Consider the following 22081-nt stretch of genomic DNA (forward strand, 5'->3'; position numbering starts at 1 on the left):
AAGGGCAATCCTGAATCTTTTTGGTGTTCAATGGGTGATGCCAAGCTCTGTAAAGGAAATGTTACATAGTTGGGGCGGTTTTCGTAGAAGAAGAAAGCAGAAAGCGTGGAAGTTCGCCCCGTTAGCCCTCATGTGGGTAGTATGGGGGGAGAGAAATATGAGAGCTTTTGAGGAGATTGAGTCTCCTTTTTCACATCTTAAGAATAGTCTTTTATCTTTGATCGCTTTTTGGTGCACTCATTTAGCCCCTACGTGTATAGAAGATTGGGCGTTTTTTTGTAGAGAATCATGTTCTGATGTAAATTCTCTACGTCTTTGGTATACTTCGTGTATACGGGAGTTCTCTCCCTTTTGATTAATACATTTTACCTTATCAAAAAAAAAAAAAGAGACAGACTAAAGTAATCTTAGCCATGGGAGAAAATGTATCACCATAGTCGAGTCGAACATATGTGTATAAACGTTGGCAACCGATCATGCCTTTAGCCGACCAATCTGTCATTAGGCCAATCTTCATCATGCATACCCATCGATAACCGACAATTGATTTATCCGGAGGTAGAGGAACAATCTCCCGAGTATCACTAGAGTGTAAAACAGGCATTTGCTCAATCATAGCTTGTTACCAGCTTGTTGTTGGTGATGCCGATGGAGGATTATTGTGTCTTTGCTTCTCTCCAAAGAAAATTTTGTCAGTCATCATCCTCTCGGTGATATCTGATATTTGGAACAATCCATAGAATTTTGTCATGCATCTGGGCATGTAACTCACTTCCAGCACTTCTCATATTTGTAGAATTACACAGCTATAACAACAATGGCGATGATTAGAATAATAGTTATAATAATGATATTAATGCCAATGATACTTTCAAATAAATAAATAAATAATGCCAATGATAGTAATAGTAATAGTAATAATAAAAAATAAAATAAAAATAAAAACAATATGCTAGTGGTAGAACTAATCATTATAATATTAGTAAAGAAAAAAGGGCAGCCCGGTGCACAAAGCATCCCGCGTTCACGCAGGGTCCAGGGAAGGGCCGCACCCAAGGGGTGTGACGTAGACAGTCTACCCTAATATAATCATTAGTGGTTGCTTCCACTGCTTGAACCCGTGACCTATAGGTCACACGGAGACAACTTTACTATTACTCCAAGGCTCCCCTTCAATTATAATATTAATAATAACTGTTATTATGAGTATCATCGTCATCTCACCGCCCTCATCTATTATCTACTCCTAATGTTTGAAATGCAAAACTAACTTGTATCGAGTTAGTTATGACGCTCACCTTTTTTCTTGCCGTCTTTCAGAACAATCTGGATGAACTTTTTATGCTTATGCACTTCCTTGATGCTGGAAAGGTTAGTGCCCTGACAGGTTTCTAGAAGCAGCTTGTATCTAACCAATTTGCTTGTTGGTTTATTGTGATGTGATATCTATATGGAACTTGATTGCAGTTTGGAAGCTTGGAGGAATTCCAACAGGAATTTGAGGATATTAGTCAAGAAGAACAGATTTCAAGACTTCATAAAATGCTGGCACCCCATCTGCTCAGAAGTATAAATCTCAAACTGTTTTCATGATTTGTCATGGATGTACCTTAGTTGTTTATAGTTTACATTGATTTGGGAAAGTATGTATTATCAGGATGTTCCAACATACTACTCACAAATCTTTGCATATTAATTCCTAAATTGTCATTCTTTATAATAACTGGGTGGTGTAAGCACTTCCAAATTGTAGTGGGTCCAACAACTAAGAATTAGATGCCAAGTGCTCCTTACCATCATTTGTCATTGGAAATTCTATCTTGCCTGTCCCTAGCCTCCTCTCAAATCCGCCACAATATCATTAGATGACTGTAGTCTGCTATTCTCCTGGAGCCCCACATGCATGCTTACTCCTGAGTACCTCATTGGTATAGAGTAGGAGTGGCAAACGGTCGGGTTGGATATGGTTCGGGTAAAAAAACGGGTAATAAAAAAACGGATAAATTATCCGACCCGACCCATATTTAATACGGATAAAAAACGGGTTAACCGGCGGATAATATGGGTAACCATATTATCCATGACTTCTTGAATATGATCACTTTTGGGAGAATTCTTAATCTCCCAAACTTGAAGAACCCCTAATTTGAGGCTTTACAAATGTAAAAGTTAAACCTATTAATTATCCATTGGTTACCCATTGGTTATCCATTTTCTAAATAGATAATATGGTTCTTATCCATATTTGACTCGTTTCTAAAAAGTTCATTATCCAACCCATTTTTTACTGGATAATATGGGTGGTTAACTATTTTCTTTTAACCATTTTGCCACCACTAGTATAGAGTATAATGCTGCATAGGGACAAGTGGATTAAGCTTCTGAAGATTTTGCAGTCTTTCTGAAAAGTTAGAGATTAGCTTAATGTACAAGTACTTACAGTTCCAGAGTGGGCTGATAGTTAAGTTCAAAAAAGTGTCATGGGATGGGACAGTGCTTCAAGATACATCATCTTTGTTCGTTTTTATGGAACGTGCTTGAGCAATGGTGTATGTGTGTTTTGTCGGCCGCAGGGGTCAAGAAAGATGTCATGAAGGAGCTACCTCCAAAAAAGGAGCTCATTTTACGTGTGGAATTGAGTAGCAAGCAGAAAGAATATTACAAAGCAATTCTGACACGTAACTTCCAGATACTGACTCGCAAGGGAGGTGCTCAGGTGCGCCAGCTTCTTCTGTTTGATATATCCTTCTTGCTTTATAACAGGAATTCTGACCTTGGTTGATACTTGTCTATCAGATTTCCCTCATAAATGTGGTTATGGAACTGCGGAAGCTCTGCTGTCATCCATTTATGTTAGAAGGTGTTGAACCAGAGGATAATAATGAGTTTACCAAGTATATATCTTATCTTATAATCCACTGTATTAATCTCTTCTGTGCAGAAGATCAAGTTTATTGTTGTAGTTTTCTAAAGGAATTTTGTGGCACTTCTGATTTTGCTAAACTGTTACCGGCCTCCATTATTCTGGTCATAGGTCCGGCCTATAATTTTTCAAAATGGCACTTAATGGACAGTTAATGAAAATCTAGAAAAGGTGTTATAAGGTAAGTTGGAACTCTTTTATTTACCTTATTAATAAAAAATTCAAACTGTCTTTTAACAAAGGAATATAACAGGCAGAAGGTTAGGGGGGAATCATCTGTGTTGGGGGTGGAGTAGGATATATGTCATTTATGAAGGGAATGTGGGGTTCAATTGGGGCGGGGTGTTGTTCCCTGTGAACGGGATATGGACAGGGAAAGGAGGGTGGTTTCTAGGCTTTCCAATATTGAAAAACAGACGAATGTCAGCAGCTAGAGCAGGTAGAAGAACAGCATATTGTGGGACGAAGAGATGTGGTAGTGAGGGTTGTGATCAAGCCAACGGGAAGGGAAAAAATTGTACGGGCGAAGTGATAAGGGGGTGGCGGTTGTGAGAGGATGACAAGGGCTGGGGGCTAGGGGAAGGTGATAGTTGTGGCTGCTCTGAGTAGGGACACTAATGTTGGACTGTCCAGGAGTCCCGGGACCACTTGGAAGGCGTGGGCTAAAACACACGAAAATATGGGAATCGCGCGGAATTCTTGTTTTTTGGCCGTAAAATGCAAAAAATGAGGAAAGGTCATGGCGGGGCGGTGACTATGGTTCCTTAGGTCGTATTTGATAGTCCGAAAAATTTTTAGGAGATCCGGTTCTGGGGGGCCCTACCCACTGGGAAGGCGTGGGCTAGCACACGAAAATATGGGAATCAGGCGAAATTCAAGTTTTTTGGCTGAAAAATGCAAAAAATGAGGAACGATCATGGTGGAGCAGTGACCATGGGTGCAATAGGTTAAATGAGATGGGGTTCTCTTCTCACTTTCCTGTTTGTGTCAGAGCAGTCTCTTCTTGATAAGAAAGTAGTGTTTCGTTCCTTTTTCAACTTTTTTTTTGATGTCTCCACGTCAGCGTGCCAAATTTCCCTAAAAGGAATAGTGAGATTCTTCTATTTTCTTTTTGATGATACCATTTAATTTGGACGAAAGCTATTGTTTTAATCTGCTAAATATAGGTGGTCATAGGAGTTTCATATAATAATTGGGTCCTAAAGTGCAAAAATCCTTCTTTTAGAAGCTGGAGTGTTATGTATTGCCTTAGTAATAATGTTGCCTACTGAGATCGTTGATGATCTTGCCTGCAAGAAGGGTGTACCACCGGAGCTTCTTTTTAGTAGAAAATGTACATTATTGAGCTCCTTCTATCAACTTATGGTTTCTCTACACTGTGGATCGATTTGATTGGGCAGGCAGCTGTTGGAATCTTCTGGCAAATTACAACTTCTGGACAAGATGATGGTTAAGCTTAAAGACCAAGGTCACAGAGTTCTTATATATTCACAATTTCAGCATATGCTCAACTTGCTTGAAGACTACTGTAACTATAAGGTAAAGAGACTAGTTTTTTATTATTTTAAAACCTGGTCTCATGCTCATCTTTATTTTCTGAAAATTTGATGCACTTACCTGTAAATGTTTGCAGAAATGGCAATATGAGCGGATTGATGGAAAAGTTCCCGGTGCAGAAAGACAAATCCGAATTGACAGATTTAATGCAAAGAATTCTTCAAGATTCTGTTTTCTGCTTTCCACTAGGGCTGGGGGTTTAGGAATTAATCTTGCAACTGCTGACACAGTAATTATATATGATAGGTAATATAATATTCCAGAATGCTCTCTCTCTCTCCCCACACAAATGGGTGCCGTCTCAACTTGCTTAGCACTCTGGGAGATTACTGTAATTCTTGGATCAATACGCTTGAATGAAAGCATGCCACTGATCAATTACCTTGGCCACAATCTTGTAAAGACTTCCGTCAAATCCTAATAGGTCAAAATATTCATATCCACATTTTTTGAGTCAATACCCTAATTTGCTCTTCAAAAAGCATAAAAAGTTTGCCTCCTTGACCGAAAGCATTTTTTGTTAGATGCTAGTGACAACTCCTTCATTCATATCCTTTATGGCACTTATATGTTTATTTTGAATTCCTTTCTTCTCCGACGCCCATGAAAGGAATCTCTCTAGGTCAGTAAAAAATGTAAAGAATTTCTAGTACTTTTTATTTTTCTTCCTCTTCTTATTATTATTTTGTATAATATTGAAGGGGGGCTTTGGAGCAACGTTAAAGTTGTCTCCGTGTGATCTATAGGTCACGAGTTCGAGACGTGGAAGCAGCCACTAATTCTTGCAATAGGGTAGCCTGTATACATCACGCCCCTTGGGGTGCGGTCCTTCCCTGGACTTTGGGTGAATGCAGCATGCCTTGTCCCCCCTCCCCCCCCCCCCCCCCCCCCCCTTTTTTTTTTAAAAAAAAAATAATATCGGCCAGAGATGTGTTTATATGGAGTAACATGGTCAGTAGGATTTGTATAGCGGACCTCAGCTTGTTTGGGACTGAGGCTTAGTTGTTGTTGTTGTTGTTATTGTATGTGCGTGTGGTTCTTCTTGCTTATCTCTTTAGTGTCTATCTCTCAGTGATTGGAATCCCCATGCTGACCTACAAGCAATGGCTAGAGCTCATCGGCTTGGACAAACAAATAAGGTTACAATTTCTTCCATTCTGGTGTACTTGGCCCCCCAAAAAAATTTGATATCCATTAGCCTTGACGTCATGGCAAAAGAAGAAATAGTTATGTTGACAGTGTTTTCTTGGCCTGGATATAAGGTTTTAATAGGTGTTTTCATTTTTGATTTTGCAGGTAATGATCTTTCGACTCATAACAAGAGGAACCATTGAGGAAAGAATGATGCAAATGACTAAGAAGAAAATGATTTTGGAACATCTAGTTGTTGGAAGGCTTAAAGCACAAAATATCAACCAGGTAACTTATTCACAATCTTTGAGTTAAGACTAAATGTGAGCTACTGCTCAAGTTTACATATATCCTAAATTCTAAGGTCATTTTTTAATGCTAATGGTTAGATGTCCGTAACTCTGAGGTCATTTTTTATTCTAGTTGCATTCTGTGAAGTGTGAACCATCTGATCCAAAAAATTAAACTGGTAGAGATGGGAAAACTTTTAATACTTGTTTAGGCTTTCAATGCATCACTAGCACATGGAAATGTTTTGAGATGGGGGAAGGTGAGACTCAAACCTAGGACCTGTTCTTGTTCTTATACTATGTTGAATTTCAGTTACATCTTTGTCTAAGATTTATAAAATGTATTTTTACTGGGAGAAAGTACTTGCAATTTTTTTTAATTAGCAGTGCGATTCAAATTTAGGGCTTATGCATACTCTTAAAGCATGTTGAATTATATGAATTGTCTCGTTTAAAAGTTTAAGTTGTCTAATAGGGATGCTTTTGATTATTTATATTAGTCTTCAATAATTGTCATCTTTCCAAATTAACTATTGTGATTCTTTAAGTTCCTTTGTACTATACTGTCTTGTTTGGATTGTTTGGTCGACGCAAGGCGACGCCATTGCTCTGAGGATACTGGGTGTTCAATAGACGATGAAATTTTATGCATTAGACAATTAAATTATTCTTGCATTGAGTGTGTACAAGTCGTTGAAGACACTACAATTTTGTGTGCATTATTTTATATAATGGTGGCGTCTAGGCCAGCTCGGCGCACCTTGACTATTTGACCGGATAATATGTACCTGCTACGTCCCACGAGCATATGTACTAAGTAACGTCGCCCATCAAGGCTTAGACAGCAACAACTTACCGAGTGTGTGTGAAATAGCAGCGTGAGTTCAACGAAATCACTTAGCTACAATTTTGTGTACTCTTGTTGAATGGAGGCTTTAGATCCATGCAACTTAAAAATCTTGAATTTCGTTGAACTCACACTGCTATTTCTCTATCATGGTACTGCTTTATTCTTTGATGCACCTATAACAATGTCAGATTTTAGTAATCCTTGATTTTGAACCTAAGTGATTTAACTTCCATTGTGAGGGACAACTCATAAGGTGAAAGTAAGTAAATGAAACTTTGGGACTTCCAAATTCTTAAAGAGGGACTTGTAGGCTTCGTAAAAGTGATCATGTAGATCTCACTATAAGGAATTCCCAAAAAGAATATTTATTTTTGATTTGTGTCTCTCAATCAGTAAATCGTCCTATCGAATCTTGCTTTAATATACTCCCTCCGTTTCAATTTATGTGAACCTAGTTCCTTTTTAGTCCGTACAAAAAGGAATGATCCCTTTCCTTATTTGGAAACAATTTACCTTTATGCAATGATTTATAGCCACACAAAATATATGTGCCTCATTTTATACCATAAGTTCAAAAGTTTCTCTCTTTTCTTAAACTCCGTGCCCAGTCAAATAGGTTCACATAAATTGAAACGGAGGGAGTAATTCTTTTGTGCTTTTGAACAAAATATTGTGTATTTCTTGATATATATGCTTGTGATTGCGTCTCTCCTCTCTCTGTCACAGAGACCAAGATATTACCTGGTACATGGTCTCCTACTAATTTCCTTTGGTTGGTTAGATAGATGGCCAGGCGGAATTAGTGATGTTTGGTCAGTGCAACTGTGCTGTATTGAAAAGTATAAGTGTCCTTAGTTGATGTACTTCTGAGTCTAATGGCTGATTTCAACACCTAATCATAATTATTGAAGGAACAGTCGCAAATTTTATTCAGTTTTCATCCCCCCCCCCCCCCCCAAAAAAAAAAAAGAACTTTGGGTCTTACATTGATCAACATTCAAAACATTCTGTGGACTCTCATCATTATTGGCTGTTGCAAAAGAACTGCCATTTAGATGGTATGATGCTAAAGTGGTAGGTGGCTTATACGATCTTAATGCAGGAAGAACTGGATGATATTATAAGGTACGGCTCAAAAGAGTTATTTGCTGATGAGAATGATGAGGCTGGAAAATTGCGGCAAATTCATTACGATGATGCTGCAATAGATAGGTGAGTTTTCTTTAGGTCAGGTGCAGTTTCTCTCTTTTTTCTTTGGTTCTCGTTTAGAGTTGGTATTGGTTTATATCACGTGAATGAAAGATTTTTCTATTTTTTTTTCTCAGATTGCTCAATCGCGAGCAATTTGGAGATGAGGATGCTGTATTGGACGATGAAGAAGAGGATTCATTTTTGAAGGCCTTTAAGGTTTATATCTCCTCTATAACACTTTTATGATTGAAAGTGATTTTGCTGTGCTAATGAATTTTACCTATCTTCCCCCAACATCTCTATGGTAAGGAGTTAGCTGAATTATACCATGTGACCATCAGTGTCAAAAGGCTCACTTTTCGGTCATGCATGGTCCCTTGCCAATCTGTTGGGTATAGGTCATGTCTTCTATATGCCGGACCTCATATCTGACTCCGATATCACACTGTTCCATTTCCATAGGTTCAAGAGTCATCCTACATTACTACATTCTCTTTATGTAAGCACTACTTAGAATGCATTTAATACTATTCGGTTCTGTCTAAAAAAGTTTACCTTTCCCATGTTTATAACTTTCCAGCATCTGGTGTTTTGAAGCTTGTGGTAACACATTCATATCCTTCTGTTCTCTTTTCCAGCACCACCTTCTATTTATTTTTTCTGCCTGGAAGGGGATTATCTCAATAACCTCCCATTCTTTAGGACATACTTTGTCCCTCTGCACCGTAGGTTAAAGGCTCTTCCTCGTCTATCAACTTATCCTGTCAGCTTTACTACGTCCAAGCTGCTCACATGCCATTGTTAAATGCCATGCAAGCCCTAATTTGGGTCACAAGTGCACTAGGTTTGGTCTCACTTCAAGCATCGATGCTTCTTCTTAGGGTGCCTGAAGGTGAGAAACGTAGGAATAATCAGCGCTAAGGGAGAGAGATTCCAATTATAATGAGAAACTGCATGAACTTTAACAATTAGGGACATATCTTTGATGTTTGACCCAACTAGGCTACTGTTTAACAGGCTGTCTGTGAAAGTAGTAGTAGTATATGGAAGAAACAAAAAACTGATTTCGTCATCCAAGTGATATTTTGGGTGTCTGTTGGAAAACTTAGCATCATTAGCTAATTTCTTTAGCTAATGCACATAAACATTAATATACCTTGAATAAGTGGCAACACAAATCCCTGGTTTTGGAAAAAGATATAGTCAACTAGCATCATGAGCTGATTTCTTCAGTTAATTTAGGTGAACAGTGACATCCAGAAAATGGTTAAACATGATTCTTTTCTTTTGAGCTACAAGGACCTACAAAATTTAGTTATCTCTTGGTAATAATATTAACATTTGTAGCCCCCAGGGCTTTGGTCTAGTAAAGAGGGCAACTTGTGAGTGTGGGCTAGGCGCATGTCACAGGTTCGAACCCTGCCTCATACAAAAGCCTGGTTTTTAAGTGGAGAATGGTACAAGGCCGGGCTTATTGTCCACCGAGTTTCAAACCGTGTGCCATTGACCCTCGAGGATTTCTCGGTTATAAAAAAAACTAACTTTTGTAATCATGTTGAGTCCTATGTTAAATGCATTGCAATAATATTTTGATCTTACAATCCATCCTTTGCTTATTTCATTGAATTTTCATTGTATAATTGATATTTTCCTGTGCGCTCTAAATCATTCAAAAGGTGTAGACAAACATCAGGACTGATACCCAGACTGAATCAAAGTTAAGATTCTTGCCTTTTGGTCATATTAGCTTCCTTGTTTCCTATGAGCTCCTTAAAGTCTCTCTCTCTCTCTCTCTCTCTCTCTCTCTCTCTCTCTCTGTTTCATGTTTTTATTTTTTTGGGGATAGATGGAGCTCTTAAGCTTAAGAAGCACCGGGTTTTACAATCACATTCATGTCTCCTAAATCCAGCTTCTCCCAAGGTTTAAGCTCTTGCCAAGCTTCAACTTCTTAACAATGATATCACTTCTCTATCATTGAAATTTAGACTTCTTATGCTGGCTCTTAGGGATCGTATAGTGTCCTCTTCGGTGCTAAGTGAATCTGTTAGATATTAGGTTGTACTTGCACTTGACGTGAAAAAAGAGGAATATGAAGCACACATTTGGCTCCTCTGAAATGCTTAATTATAAGCTGATTGTTTGATGGCCTTCCCAGTGCTTAAATTGAATCTGTTAAAATATTAGGTTATACTTGGCTACTTGCACTTGACATAAAAGAGGAGGAACAGAATACATTTGTTTGGTTCCTCTGAAGTGTTATACCAGTATAAGTTGAATAAAAATCTCTTATGTAAAGTTTGAAGAGCTAATGTCTTATATAGAAGGAGGCACTTCTACTGTAGTATGATTGCTCATGTCTTGAGTGAATGCACTTATGTCCCTTTCTACTCATAGCGTTGCCAGTTGCAGTTGCAAGGTGTTAGTTGCTCACTTTAACATTGGATATAATAAATACCTTATATATATATTCATTACGAATAATACATGTTACCTTGGTAATAAATCAATCGATTGTTATACTTAGAGATGAAAGTAGAGCAAAAGGAATAATTAAAGTCTAAAGCGTGCTCGAAAACAGTCGTAATTTATTAATTTTGTAAAACGCTAATTTACAAAATATTACCTTAATGAAATTTCTTTACTTCATCAAAATGAAATTGTAAAAGGCTAATTTAATGTGATTTAACGATAAGGGTTGAAGGAAAAGATGGTATACGGAAATTTTCTACGAGATAGCTAATGCTAATAAGAGGAGGAACTCTGTGAATAAAATAGAAGTGGATGAGGTGGAATAGGAGGATCTTTTATCAATAACCATATTGCCATGCGTCTCTACCTTGTTGCACCTTGAATACAGTTTTATTTTATTTCTGCTGTAATAAATTAATGAATGACCTTCATAAATAGTTGATTTAATGATAACACCAAGAAAATGTGAGCTTGATATTTCTGTACTTAAAATCCAGAGCTTCATACTAGAAGTGTTCTCAGGCGTAAAGGTATTCCTGGTCATCTTGATATGCTTGGTTCTTGGCATTACCCATGATTAATTAAGTACCTCCTAAACAAGAAACACTTCGACTGGTTTTCTCTAAGATTTTCCAGCAAGAATAACCTTATGGAAAGAAAACCTTTCCCAGCAAGAATAAGGAAATCTGCAGGCCTTGTATATTTGAAGTTGTTTTGAAGCTATTAGCTCTGAATTAGGAGAGTAAAGTCATATGTGAAGACAACTTTTATGTTCTTACTATCAATATATTGGTTTAGTTGTGAAAGTATCGTTCTCCTAAAGTTTTGTTTTCACGTTGGAGCTTTTTCTTTTCCCTCGTTGCATTCGAGCTTTGTATTTGGTTCCCTGATCTTGGACAAGCTAAAGCTGCTGAATGTTTCAGGTAGCTAATTTTGAGTATATAGAAGAATCAGAAGCAACACCAGAAGAAGATACCCCAACTCCTCCCTTGGAGAACAAAGCAACAGTAAACAATTCTGAGAGAGCAACCTACTGGGAAGAATTGTTACGAGATAGATATGAAATTCATAAAGTTGAAGAATTAAATGGTATGGGCAAGGGAAAGAGAAGTCGTAAACAGGTGTGGCATGCCATTCACAAGAGTCCATTACATTTTCAAATTTATTCAAATTTTCTTCTGTTGAATGAGTTGGCAGAGCATTAATCTCTACTTCATTTGACCATGTTAATCTAGTTATTCTCTCGAGTTTGCCTTTTGCAATTTATATGTTTAGTATTTACTTTTTGTGGTCAATTCTCAGAAGTTGATACTTACCTTTTGTCATGACACTCTTCGTTCTCCTCCCAGATGGTGTCTGTTGAAGACGATGATCTCGCTGGCCTGGAAGAGGTGACATCTGATGGTGAGGATGATAACTATGAAGCTGATCTGAGTGATGGTGAGACAGCTTTACCTGGAGCGCCAGTTGTGAGAAGGCCTTACAGGAAGAGATCCCGCGGTGAAATATGAACACTTGATCTCATTTCACAATTCAACTCGACTTATTAAAAATATCCCAATTAGGATACTTGATAGTATCTAAGTAAAAGTTCTTTATTCTTGCAGTGGACTCTTCAGTACCACTTCCTTTGATGGAAGGAGAAGGAAAATCATTTAGAGTACTGGGATTTAATCAAAGCCAAAGGGCTGCATTTGTCAAAATTTTAATGAGGTGAGGTCTCATCTTGCTATCTTCCTTTCAGTTCTTTGTTATTTCTCTGTTGTGCACTCAAAAACATGAATGTATTGAAATACTATATCATCTTTACAGATTTGGAGTTGGTGACTATGACTGGGCAGAATTCACACCACGACTTAAGCAGAAAACTTATGAAGAAATAAGAGAGTACGTAGAGATATCAACTTTGATTTTGTATATTCTTCAATTCTCTATCATTGGCTGCTGGCATCCTGATAAAAGAAATGGACTGCCGTTAATGTGTTAACTAAATTTTTTCTGTAGCTATGTCTCTGCTAAAAGGGTTTTTAGTGAAGAATACATCACATGCCTTGTAATCATGATTGCAAAAATTTATAAAATGAAAGAGAAGAGATCTCATGACTTTCATAAAAGTGGCTCTTCACTGATCTTCCTGGTCTCCTCTTGTATTGACCGTGCCTACTGAATCACCGAGGTGTTGTGCACAGCGATGCTATTTCTGTTATTGCAAGATATTGGTGCCAAATGAACTTAAATTTGATTCTCTGTTAGTTGCAGCTGACGACTTCTCATATATTGTGGTTGATCATATGGTATTATTTGACAAATTCCTACTGTTGTATTTCCCCCACTTTAGATTGATTTAGTGGCTGCACTTGATTTATGTGGTATGGAGAACAATTCATTGAAACTAACATCTGTCGTACAGTTATGGAAATCTGTTTTTGTCTCACATAGCTGAAGATATCACCGAATCACCAACATTTACAGGTGAAAGACTTATTCTTAACGTCTTGCTTTGTGAAGCTCTTATTTATCTGCTTTACTGCTTTAGTTTCTCTCTCCCTCTTTCTGCTCACCAATTGGGTAAAAACATTTAAACATTTGGATTGCAGATGGGGTTCCAAAAGAAGGATTAAGAATACAAGATGTGCTTCTGAGGATTGCAGTTTTGCTTCTTATAAGGGACAAGGTAAAATTTTAAATCAGATAACTTGCTGGATATCAAGGTTGGTGGCTGTTGGTAGATGCTGTTTCAGCTTTGAACAACTTTTATTGCAGTATAACTTTGCAAACTGTCCCTACTTTCCTGGTGCTTCATTTGATCTATGATAGGACTATATTGCCTTAATGTGGATTACGTGCTTATTTTTGCGGTAAATTTTAAGATGCGGCATGCATTTGAGAGAAGTTTTTTTAATAGGTAAAGGCAAATTGTTTGCAACAAGAAAGTGGTACCACTTGTATAGTGATGAAGTATACCCATAATGTCTTGTATCAGTAAACTAGTTATATATGCAGTTTATGCATGGATTTCATATATAGTTTTGCTACTACTAACTTTTTCCAGTGATCTCTGATACCCTCGTCAATGACAAAAGTATACTTCCATAAGCCACTGTTCTAAATGTAGGCTAGTCATTAAAATTTCACCAATAATTTCTGTTGTTTCAGGTGAAGGCTTCTTCGGAAGAGACAAATGGTCCTCTTTTTGCCAAGGACATTGTATCTTGGTTTCCTGCATTAAAAGGCGGACGAGTTTGGAGGGAAGAGCATGATTTGCTGCTACTACGAGCAGTACTAAAGTATGTAGTCTTTTTTTCATATCTTTTTCTTTTTTTTTCTGATTTACGTAATGAGTAAGAAATTTATGCACCATTTTAGATGTGCAATTGTCCTTTAGAAAGAAAAGCAAGCACATGGGTTAGTCACCCTTTTGCAGGTAGTGGTTGACCATGAACCCAGAAACAGGAGATGTAATTCCAGATTGACATGAAAAGCTGAGAACTTGTAGTAGATGGTGGATCTCTCCTCGATTGAGTTTATACATCTTAATTGACCTCAGTTCATCTATCCCAACTACCTGACCCCTTTCTCTACATGCTAATATTGCACTAAATTCTAATTAATTGTAGAATACTACTACTTCCAATCTAAGTTGAATGTTAATGTTTGACTTAAATGAAAATTTTAAGATGTAAAATATGTATTACTATTTAGTACCTACTGAGTGAACATTTGAAGTCATACTTTACTCCTTTGATTTTTTGGAACTAAAAAGAGAAAAATGTCCAAAAGGGTGAAAATATGGTTTCTATCTCCTTTTGCACTGTATACTATTTCTTCGTCATTTTATTTTTTTTTATCCTAAATTGAAGTGTTACTTTTCTTATCCATCAAGGAATAATATTCTTTACCAAGAGAAAAGGTTGTCAATGTATTGCATTTCCCAAATTTATGTTTTTTTTTATAAGGTAAATGGTATTAATAAAAGGGAAAAACTCCCGTATACAAGAGGTATACCAAAAGGTAGAGAAACTACATCAAAACATGATTCTCTACAAAAGACACCCAATCTTCTATATAAGTAGGGGCTACATGAGTGCACCAAAAAGCAATCAAAGATAAAAGACTATTCCTTAAATGTGCAAAATTATTTTCAATCCCCTCAAACGCTATCCTATTTCTCTCCCCCCAACGATCCACATGAGTGCTAACGGAGAAAACTTCCAAGCCTTTTGTCTTCTTCTCCTACGAAAGCCGGCCCAACTATGTAACATGTCTCTAACGGTGCTTGGCATCACCCATTGAATACCAAAAAAATTCAGGATTACCCTCCACAAGCCCGATGACAGAACAATGCAACAAAAGATGATCAACTTCTTCCCCCGAGCATTTGCACATATAGCACCAGCTAATGTGTGTAATACCTCTCCTCCTCAGGTTGTCAGCTGTCAAAATCGCTCCCCTCGCTGCCAACCATGCGAAAAAGTACACCTTCGTAAGTGCCCTAGGAATCCAGATCGATGAGTGTGGGAAAAGAGCCTCCTCCCTCACCAACAACCTCTGGTACAAGGACTTGACTGTGAACAATCCATCACTCCTCAACTCCCATTTCCATGAGTCACTAGAAGACTGGGGCCTGTTTCCCAAATTTATGTGACTTTAAGTTTTTAGCTTTTACTATGACAATCCGTCTTTGTCATTTAAAATGTCAACAAAAAGAAACTTATGACGCTTTTTTCCTCAACTAAATTACCCTTCTCAAACTTATTGGCTGTATAAACATAAGTGAGGTTAAATGAGGGGGATTCGAATACCAAGTTTTTTCATAGGGTGGCGGTTGCAAATCGAAGGAGAAACTTCATAGAGTCCTTAGTTGTGGATGGGGCGAGGATTGAGGGAGAGGAGGAGGTAAAAGTGGCGATAGCGGGGTTTTATGAGAACTTATATAAAGAGGAAGTTAGTTGGAGGCCGACTTTGGGGGGAATAGAGTTCAACCATATAGGGGAGGGGGACAGCGAGTGGTTAGAAAGGGTTTTCGAGGAGGAGGAGGTGCATGAGGCTGTGTCGAGTTGTGCTGGTGATAAGGCCCCCGAGCCTGATGGTTTCTCCTTGGCTTTCTTTCAGCTCTTTTGGGACACCATCAAGGGGGGGTTGATGGGAGCCATTGAATACTTCCATGTGAATGGTGTTTTCGAGAGAAGTATCAATGCTTCCTTTATTACTATTGTGCCTAAGAAAGAAGGTGCATCTTGTATCGGAGACTACATGCCTATTAGTCTCGTGGGGAGCATTTACAAGATTATTTCTAAAGTGTTTTCCAACAGACTTAAGAAGGTTCTTGACATGACTGTTTCGTCCTCCCAGAATGCGTTTGTGGAAGGTAGGCAGATCCTGGATGCTGCTTTGGTGGCAAATGAACTTGTAGACTCCAGAAGGAAAAATAGAGAACTCAGCTTACTATGCAAGTTGGACCTTGAGAAGGCTTTCGACCATGTCAATTGGGAGTTCCTGGACTTCATTATGATGCGGATGGGGTTTGGGGCAAGATGGAGAGGATGGATCAAGTTCTGCATTTCCTCAGTCAGATTCTCTGTCCTGGTTAATGGTAGCCCGTGTGGTTTCTTTGGCAGTTCCAGGAGTCTCAGGCAAGGTGACCCCCTATCCCCCATGTTATTCATTCTAGTGATGGATGTTCTGAGCAAATTGATGGATCGTGCGGTGGGCGGAGGCTTCTTGAGAGGATTCTCAGCTCCGATTGGGGTGCTCAGTGCCCGGAGAGTCTCACATTTGCTTTTTGCGGATGACACACTGGTTTTCTGTGATGCCGATATGGATCAGTTGACCTACCTGAAGCAGGTCCTGCAGTAGTTTCAGTTAGTATCAGGACTCAAAATCAACATCGGCAAGTGTGAGATTTTCCCGGTAGGTGAAGTTGCTAATATTGATGCCTTGTCTTATGTTCTCAGAAGCAAGGTGGGCTCCCTTCCCACTACTTACCCATTGGGCGCTTCATATAAGGATACTACGGTTTGGAATCCAGTGATCGAGCGGGTTGAAAAAAGATTAGCAGGCTGGCAGAAACGGTATTTGTCAAAAGGAGGTAAGGAAGTACTTATCAAAAGCACTTTATCAAGTATGCCCACCTATTACTTATCCCTGTTGCAAGCACCGGTGAGCATCACAAAATAACTGGAGCGACTTCAAAGGAACTTTCTTTGGGATGCGGCGGATGGAACTAGAAAGTTTCATCCAGTGAATTGGCAGACAGTCACTTCCCCAAAGAAGTGGGGTGGACTTGGAGTGAAAGATCTTAGGGTATTTAACAGAGTTTTAATGAGGAAGTGGCTGTAGAGATTCGGGGTAGAAGAGCGTGCTCTATGGAGGGAGGTCATAGTAGAAAAGTAACACCTTTCGGGTGTGGCATGTGGAGGAGCATCATGAAGAATTGGGAAGCATTCAGTGGCAACATCATTTACAGGGTGGGAAATGGAAGGAGAATCAGCTTTTGGAATTATAGGTGGTGTGGAGAGGATACTCTGAGGGTCTCCTTCCCCTATGTCTTCAGAGTTTCAAAACAGAAGGAACTGATGGTCCAACAGATTCGTAAGGAGCATGAAGTGGGGTAATATGGGACCTCTCATTCAAAAGGAACATGCAAGATTGGGAGATTGCGGAGCTCCAAGATTTGTTGGCACTGCTATATGGGCAAGACAGGCCCCAGCCATCCTGCGACTCTTGGAGATGGGGCTTGCGTGGCGATGGTTTGTTCACCGTAAAGTCCTTTTACCAGAGTATGTTGGTGAGAGAGGAGACCACTTTTCCGTACTCCTCGATCTGGATTCCTATGGTGCCCACGAAGGTGTGCTTTTTTGCATGGCTAGCGGCGAGGGGAGTGATCTTGACTGCTGAAAATCTCCGAAAGAGAGGAATTACACTTGTTAGTTGGTGCTACATGTGTAAAAGCTCAGGGGAAGAAGTTAATCATCTTTTGTTGCATTGCCCTGTGTCCTCTGCTTTGTGGAGGGCAATCCTGAATCTTTTTGGTGTTCAACGGGTGATGCTAAGCACTGTAAAGGAAATGTTATATAGCTGGGCCGGTTTCCGTAGAAGAAGAAAGTGGAAGTTCGTCCCGTTAGCTCTCATGCGGATAGTATGGGGGGAGAGAAATAGGAGAGCTTTTGAGAGATTGAGTCTCCTTTTTCACATCTTAAGAATAGTTTTTTATTTTTTATCGCTTTTTGATGCACTCATTTAGCCCCTACTTGTATAGAAGATTGGGCGTCTTTTGTAGAGAATCATGTTCTGATGTAAATTCTCTATGTTTTGGTATACTCCGTGTATACGGGAGTTCTCTCCCTTTTGATTAATACAATTTACCTTATTAAAAAAAAAAAAACATAAGTGAGTATGTGCGGTACCCTCGATCCACCATCAGTTTGGATCAAGAGAGTTGAAATTTTATTTCTAAGAAACTGGACATTTGAGGCGCGCAGAAAATTAATGTTTGGTACGGAATTTAGGACAGAGGAAGTACCAAAATAACATATTGGTTTTGATGCCTTTTCAAATATTATGTTTGAATTTTCACACATTTTCAACTAGTATTTCAAACACAGTTATCACTAATTTCAATATGTTTGGTTGTTCAAGCTTCCTTGTCAAGCAAACTTTACCTAGAATTTCCCAGGAAGAACTCTAATGAGGACAAGGTTAGTGCAGTATCAGTAATCAATTAACATGATCCTAATACTGGCCGCTCCAAGTGAAAAGAATTTCCTGTGATCTACTTATGCTCCACGTGGAAAGTTGTTAAACAATAAGAGATTGCTACAATGTCTCTCTTTAATGACTGGAATCTTATGTAGCCATGTTCGTTGTTTATTCATCTAGTTTATATGCCGGTGTTGTGTGTTATCAGTATATCAGCCATCACCCTGAACTTTTTTCCTTGAAGTGCAAGTTGTTTGTGTAAATAGTGTGCTGCACTTTTTCATTGTGCCTTTCCTTGAAATTTCCAGGACAGTAGCCCAATATTAGTTCTATTACTGTGCACAAATTGCTTACTTCTGGAGGTTTTTAATCTTGGCTCTATGTTTTTCAGGCATGGTTATGGAAGATGGCAAGCTATTATTGATGACAAAGAGTTGAGAATCCAAGAAGTTGTCTGTAAAGAGTTGAATCTTCCTTCTATAAGTTTACCCGTGTCTGGAACTTCTCAGCCACAAGTTCCTCCTGCTCCTGGAGCTTCTCAAGCGCTTCCCGCTTCAGGGGTTTCACAAGCACAAGTTTCTGCTCCAGGAGTCTATCAAGCACCAAATGGTGTAAATACAGCTAATGCTGGAACGGTTGGGAATCAGGTGAAGGATGCTGATGGGAGTACCCATGAAGTCTCACATGGCACAAGCGATCCTTCAAACAGAACACAACTTCACCAAGATTCTTCTTTGTTATATCATTTTAGAGAAATGCAGAGAAGACAAGTTGAATTTATAAGGAAACGGGTGATGCTTCTCGAGAATGCAATTAATGCTGAGTATCAGAGAGAAGTTGTTGTAAGTCATCTTTAAATGTTCAAAAATATGTGATGTTGGAGTTCATTAGATTATACTTGGAAGTCCATCGGTCATGAATGTGTTTCCAAAGAGGGTAATGGCGAACCCGGCTTCTTCTCTTCTTCTTTCTTTTTTTCTCCTCCTGGTGTCACGTCATCTCAGAAGAAAAACTGAGAATTGCAGATCTAGTGTTACGCTCCTTAAGAGCCATAGAACTATGAGCCTGGTTTGAGTGGGGTCCTGTAGTCTCTAGGTGTATTTCTGTTGTCATGCCATGTTAGCAGGTTAGCCTTGTATGGAACTTCATGTTCATGCTAGTTTTTAACCATTGATTGTGTAACCTTGTGGTGTTTTGAACTGTATAGAAGGCGAGGTTTCTCTATGATTAATAGAGCTTGGGGAAATTTTTGTTCTCTCGAGAAAGAACCTTTGTCGTGTTCAGAAGTTACTATCTGTGGACTTTCTTAGTGAACTTACACGGATAGAATGTCATATGTTACTTGGTCTTTGTTTTCTCGTTGGGGACAGCTTTTGCCCTTTGTTCTGATTTGACTTGCTCATTTTCATGTCTTATGATTGTTGTTTCTCATTTTGTTCCTATGTGTTTTATGTTTTAAGAGCTTGGTTTTGCAGCTCCATTGGTTGATTTGATCATTTTGAGGATTTCATGTGGTTTATTTATATCCATGTGCTTTCTTCAGGGTTATGGAAAACCACATGAATTGCCTGGGAAAGAGAGAGAGTGTGAGACCAAGACTGTAGACGAACCAAGTCGGAGTGTTGATGCAGCTGATACTGGAACGAATGATAATTTCCCAAAACTTATTGCAATTTGTAAGTATAGCCAGTCGGTGCTTGAAGCGTCTCTACTGTGTGTAGTAGTAAAGCTACTGACTGGCATCCCATGTATTCTGAATGCAGCTCCACAGGGAATCTCTGAAGTTGCTTGTGATGGTGAAGCGGATCGTTTGAGTGTTGCTCAGCTTTACAACAAGGTGAGTATTCTGCTACCGAACATATTTTAGGACTTCAACTCGTGCATGATTTGATGCGTATTTGCGAGAATAAGTCAATAGAACATATTTTTGTAGCAAGGGTTTCATAGATATTTTATGCCTTTTTATTTGTTTTGCAGATGTGCAAGGTACTTTCTGAAAATGGCCAAGATTCATTTAATACATATGTAGCAGGTCAGCCAGCTAGTTTGGAAATGAGAAAGAACCTCCTCCCACTGGAGGCCTTTTTTCAAGAGATGAATCGAGTTCTTTCTTCAAAACATCAGAATCCTTCTATTTTTGAAAGGAGAGAACTTCAAGAAGATTGGAAACCTGAAGGTGGAAAACCCAGTCGAGTGAGTACTAGCAATTTAACAGCTCCAAGCATAGCAGAAAGCAATATGCTCCGCAATGTTATTCCTTCAGGGGAAATAAAACACTGCAGTATAGCAAATGGAGATACTGATATAAAGATGGTGGATAAGCAGGATGATACTGATGTTAGCACCACCAATGTTGCCATGGATACAACAGAATGAAACAAACGGGTTTTCGAGGCGTTCCATTCATTAAGTGAAAGTAAATTATATAGGGAAACTAACAAGCTTCTCATTAACCATCATAGAATGATGACCAAGCCAAGGGGAAATGACTGTTTTCCTTTTTTTTTTTTTTTTTTTTAAAAAAATTGTTTGTCCCACTGGTCAAGAACTCACTTTGAAACGTGAAGACATTCTCGTACTTAACTGGTTCAAACAACAGATATTAGCCTCTTTAATTGTTGATTATGAAAGGATTGAATTGTCAGCATCCCATGTATCAATGGACATGTTGTAATATTGTAACTTAAGTATTGTAACCTTACATGTAATGCGAGTCAGTTTCATATATTATACACATTATTTAGCAATACTACATTTGACTGAAAATTTCGTACTTGAAAAAAAAAAACTTTGCTTGGATTTCTTGATCTTGACATCTATAGCCACATTCATCAGTGAAGCTACTGCATATTACTTTCAAATGAGGGCACAAGCCAAGTCACTTGAACTCTTTCTAATAGATTGTTTTCTTTTAAATACTAAATTTTCTTTTGTTTCTCGATGCAAATTATGAGAAATATAAAAGTTAAGTTGAAAGAACATTATACAATAGTTGTAAACTAATACGTGACAAAGAAATTATTCATCGTTGAGCAATGTCGACATAAAAGTTATTACAATCATCTTGCATTAAGGTAGACTGTCGGTCCTCTCCGTGCGTGAACACGTGAGACTAACCTACTCATCTTTCTTGATAACGAAATAAGGATCAATAATACCCGATTATACAAAATTATCTAGTATGGTGGAAGTGCAATTATTCTTTATTTTTCAACTATTAATAAGCGGGAATTTGAGCGGCCTCCGGTTACAAAGAGGGCTGCATCCGGTTACTATTTGGGTCATAAAGGTATCTATGTAATTACGGTGAAATGGAGTAACACTAAAATCTTGAGTTAGCTTTGATTTTGAATCCCACTTGAATAACATGACTTTGTGCCGACTAAATGTGCATTTCAACTTCACAAAAGGACTTTGTGAAAACAATTTCAATAAAAATAAGGAAAAAAATACTCTGTTTGAAAGAAAAAAAGAAACTTTAAGAGAAAACAACTTTACAAAAATTCTTAGTATGATCAATTCAGGAATACGTTTGCAACATTATTTTGATAATTTTCTTAATGTATTTTTTTGTAGTTTTTTTAAATATAATTTTATCTTTGTTAAGTTAGATTAGTAATTAAATTAAGTCTTTTAATTATCACCATCTAGATATATCTGAGCATAATTTTATGAAGGCAATTTAATTTTTTTTCACTAAAGTGATATTAAATAGTAAATTTGATAATAGAAGTATTGTAACTTAAAATCTTTATATTTGTCTTGATATACTAAAATATTACAACAACAACAACAACAACAACCCAGTATAATCCCACTAGTGGGGTCTGGGGAGGGTAGTGTGTACGCAGACCTTACCCCTACCATGAGGTAGAGATGCTGTTTCCAATAGACCCTCGGCATCCTTCCCTCCAAGAACTCCCCACCTTGCTCTTGGGGTGACTCGAACTCACAACCTCTTGGTTGGAAGTG

General features: G+C 38.3%; 1 protein-coding gene across 2 annotated transcripts in view; it reads left to right on the forward strand.

Moving 5' to 3' along the window:
* The window catches only part of LOC104108038 (CHD3-type chromatin-remodeling factor PICKLE), a 31604-nt gene extending 10729 nt beyond the window's left edge, over positions 1 to 20875 (forward strand). For both annotated transcript variants that reach the window (XM_070177741.1, XM_070177742.1), the window contains exons 11-31: positions 1321 to 1371; positions 1468 to 1567; positions 2574 to 2716; positions 2797 to 2894; positions 4324 to 4462; positions 4557 to 4726; positions 5553 to 5619; positions 5777 to 5899; positions 7854 to 7963; positions 8077 to 8158; positions 11335 to 11532; positions 11761 to 11911; positions 12019 to 12124; positions 12224 to 12298; positions 12822 to 12883; positions 13009 to 13085; positions 13568 to 13698; positions 18501 to 18951; positions 19653 to 19785; positions 19873 to 19946; positions 20087 to 20875. In XM_070177741.1, coding sequence (XP_070033842.1) covers positions 1321 to 1371; positions 1468 to 1567; positions 2574 to 2716; positions 2797 to 2894; positions 4324 to 4462; positions 4557 to 4726; positions 5553 to 5619; positions 5777 to 5899; positions 7854 to 7963; positions 8077 to 8158; positions 11335 to 11532; positions 11761 to 11911; positions 12019 to 12124; positions 12224 to 12298; positions 12822 to 12883; positions 13009 to 13085; positions 13568 to 13698; positions 18501 to 18951; positions 19653 to 19785; positions 19873 to 19946; positions 20087 to 20485 — 2940 coding nt within the window. In that variant the 3' untranslated portion in view covers positions 20486 to 20875. The remainder of the gene's footprint in view (positions 1 to 1320; positions 1372 to 1467; positions 1568 to 2573; positions 2717 to 2796; positions 2895 to 4323; positions 4463 to 4556; positions 4727 to 5552; positions 5620 to 5776; positions 5900 to 7853; positions 7964 to 8076; positions 8159 to 11334; positions 11533 to 11760; positions 11912 to 12018; positions 12125 to 12223; positions 12299 to 12821; positions 12884 to 13008; positions 13086 to 13567; positions 13699 to 18500; positions 18952 to 19652; positions 19786 to 19872; positions 19947 to 20086) is intronic.
* The last annotated feature ends 1206 nt before the right edge of the window (positions 20876 to 22081 follow it).

This window comes from Nicotiana tomentosiformis, chromosome 6 (genome assembly GCF_000390325.3).
Source record: "Nicotiana tomentosiformis chromosome 6, ASM39032v3, whole genome shotgun sequence".
Lineage (NCBI taxonomy): Eukaryota > Viridiplantae > Streptophyta > Magnoliopsida > Solanales > Solanaceae > Nicotiana > Nicotiana tomentosiformis.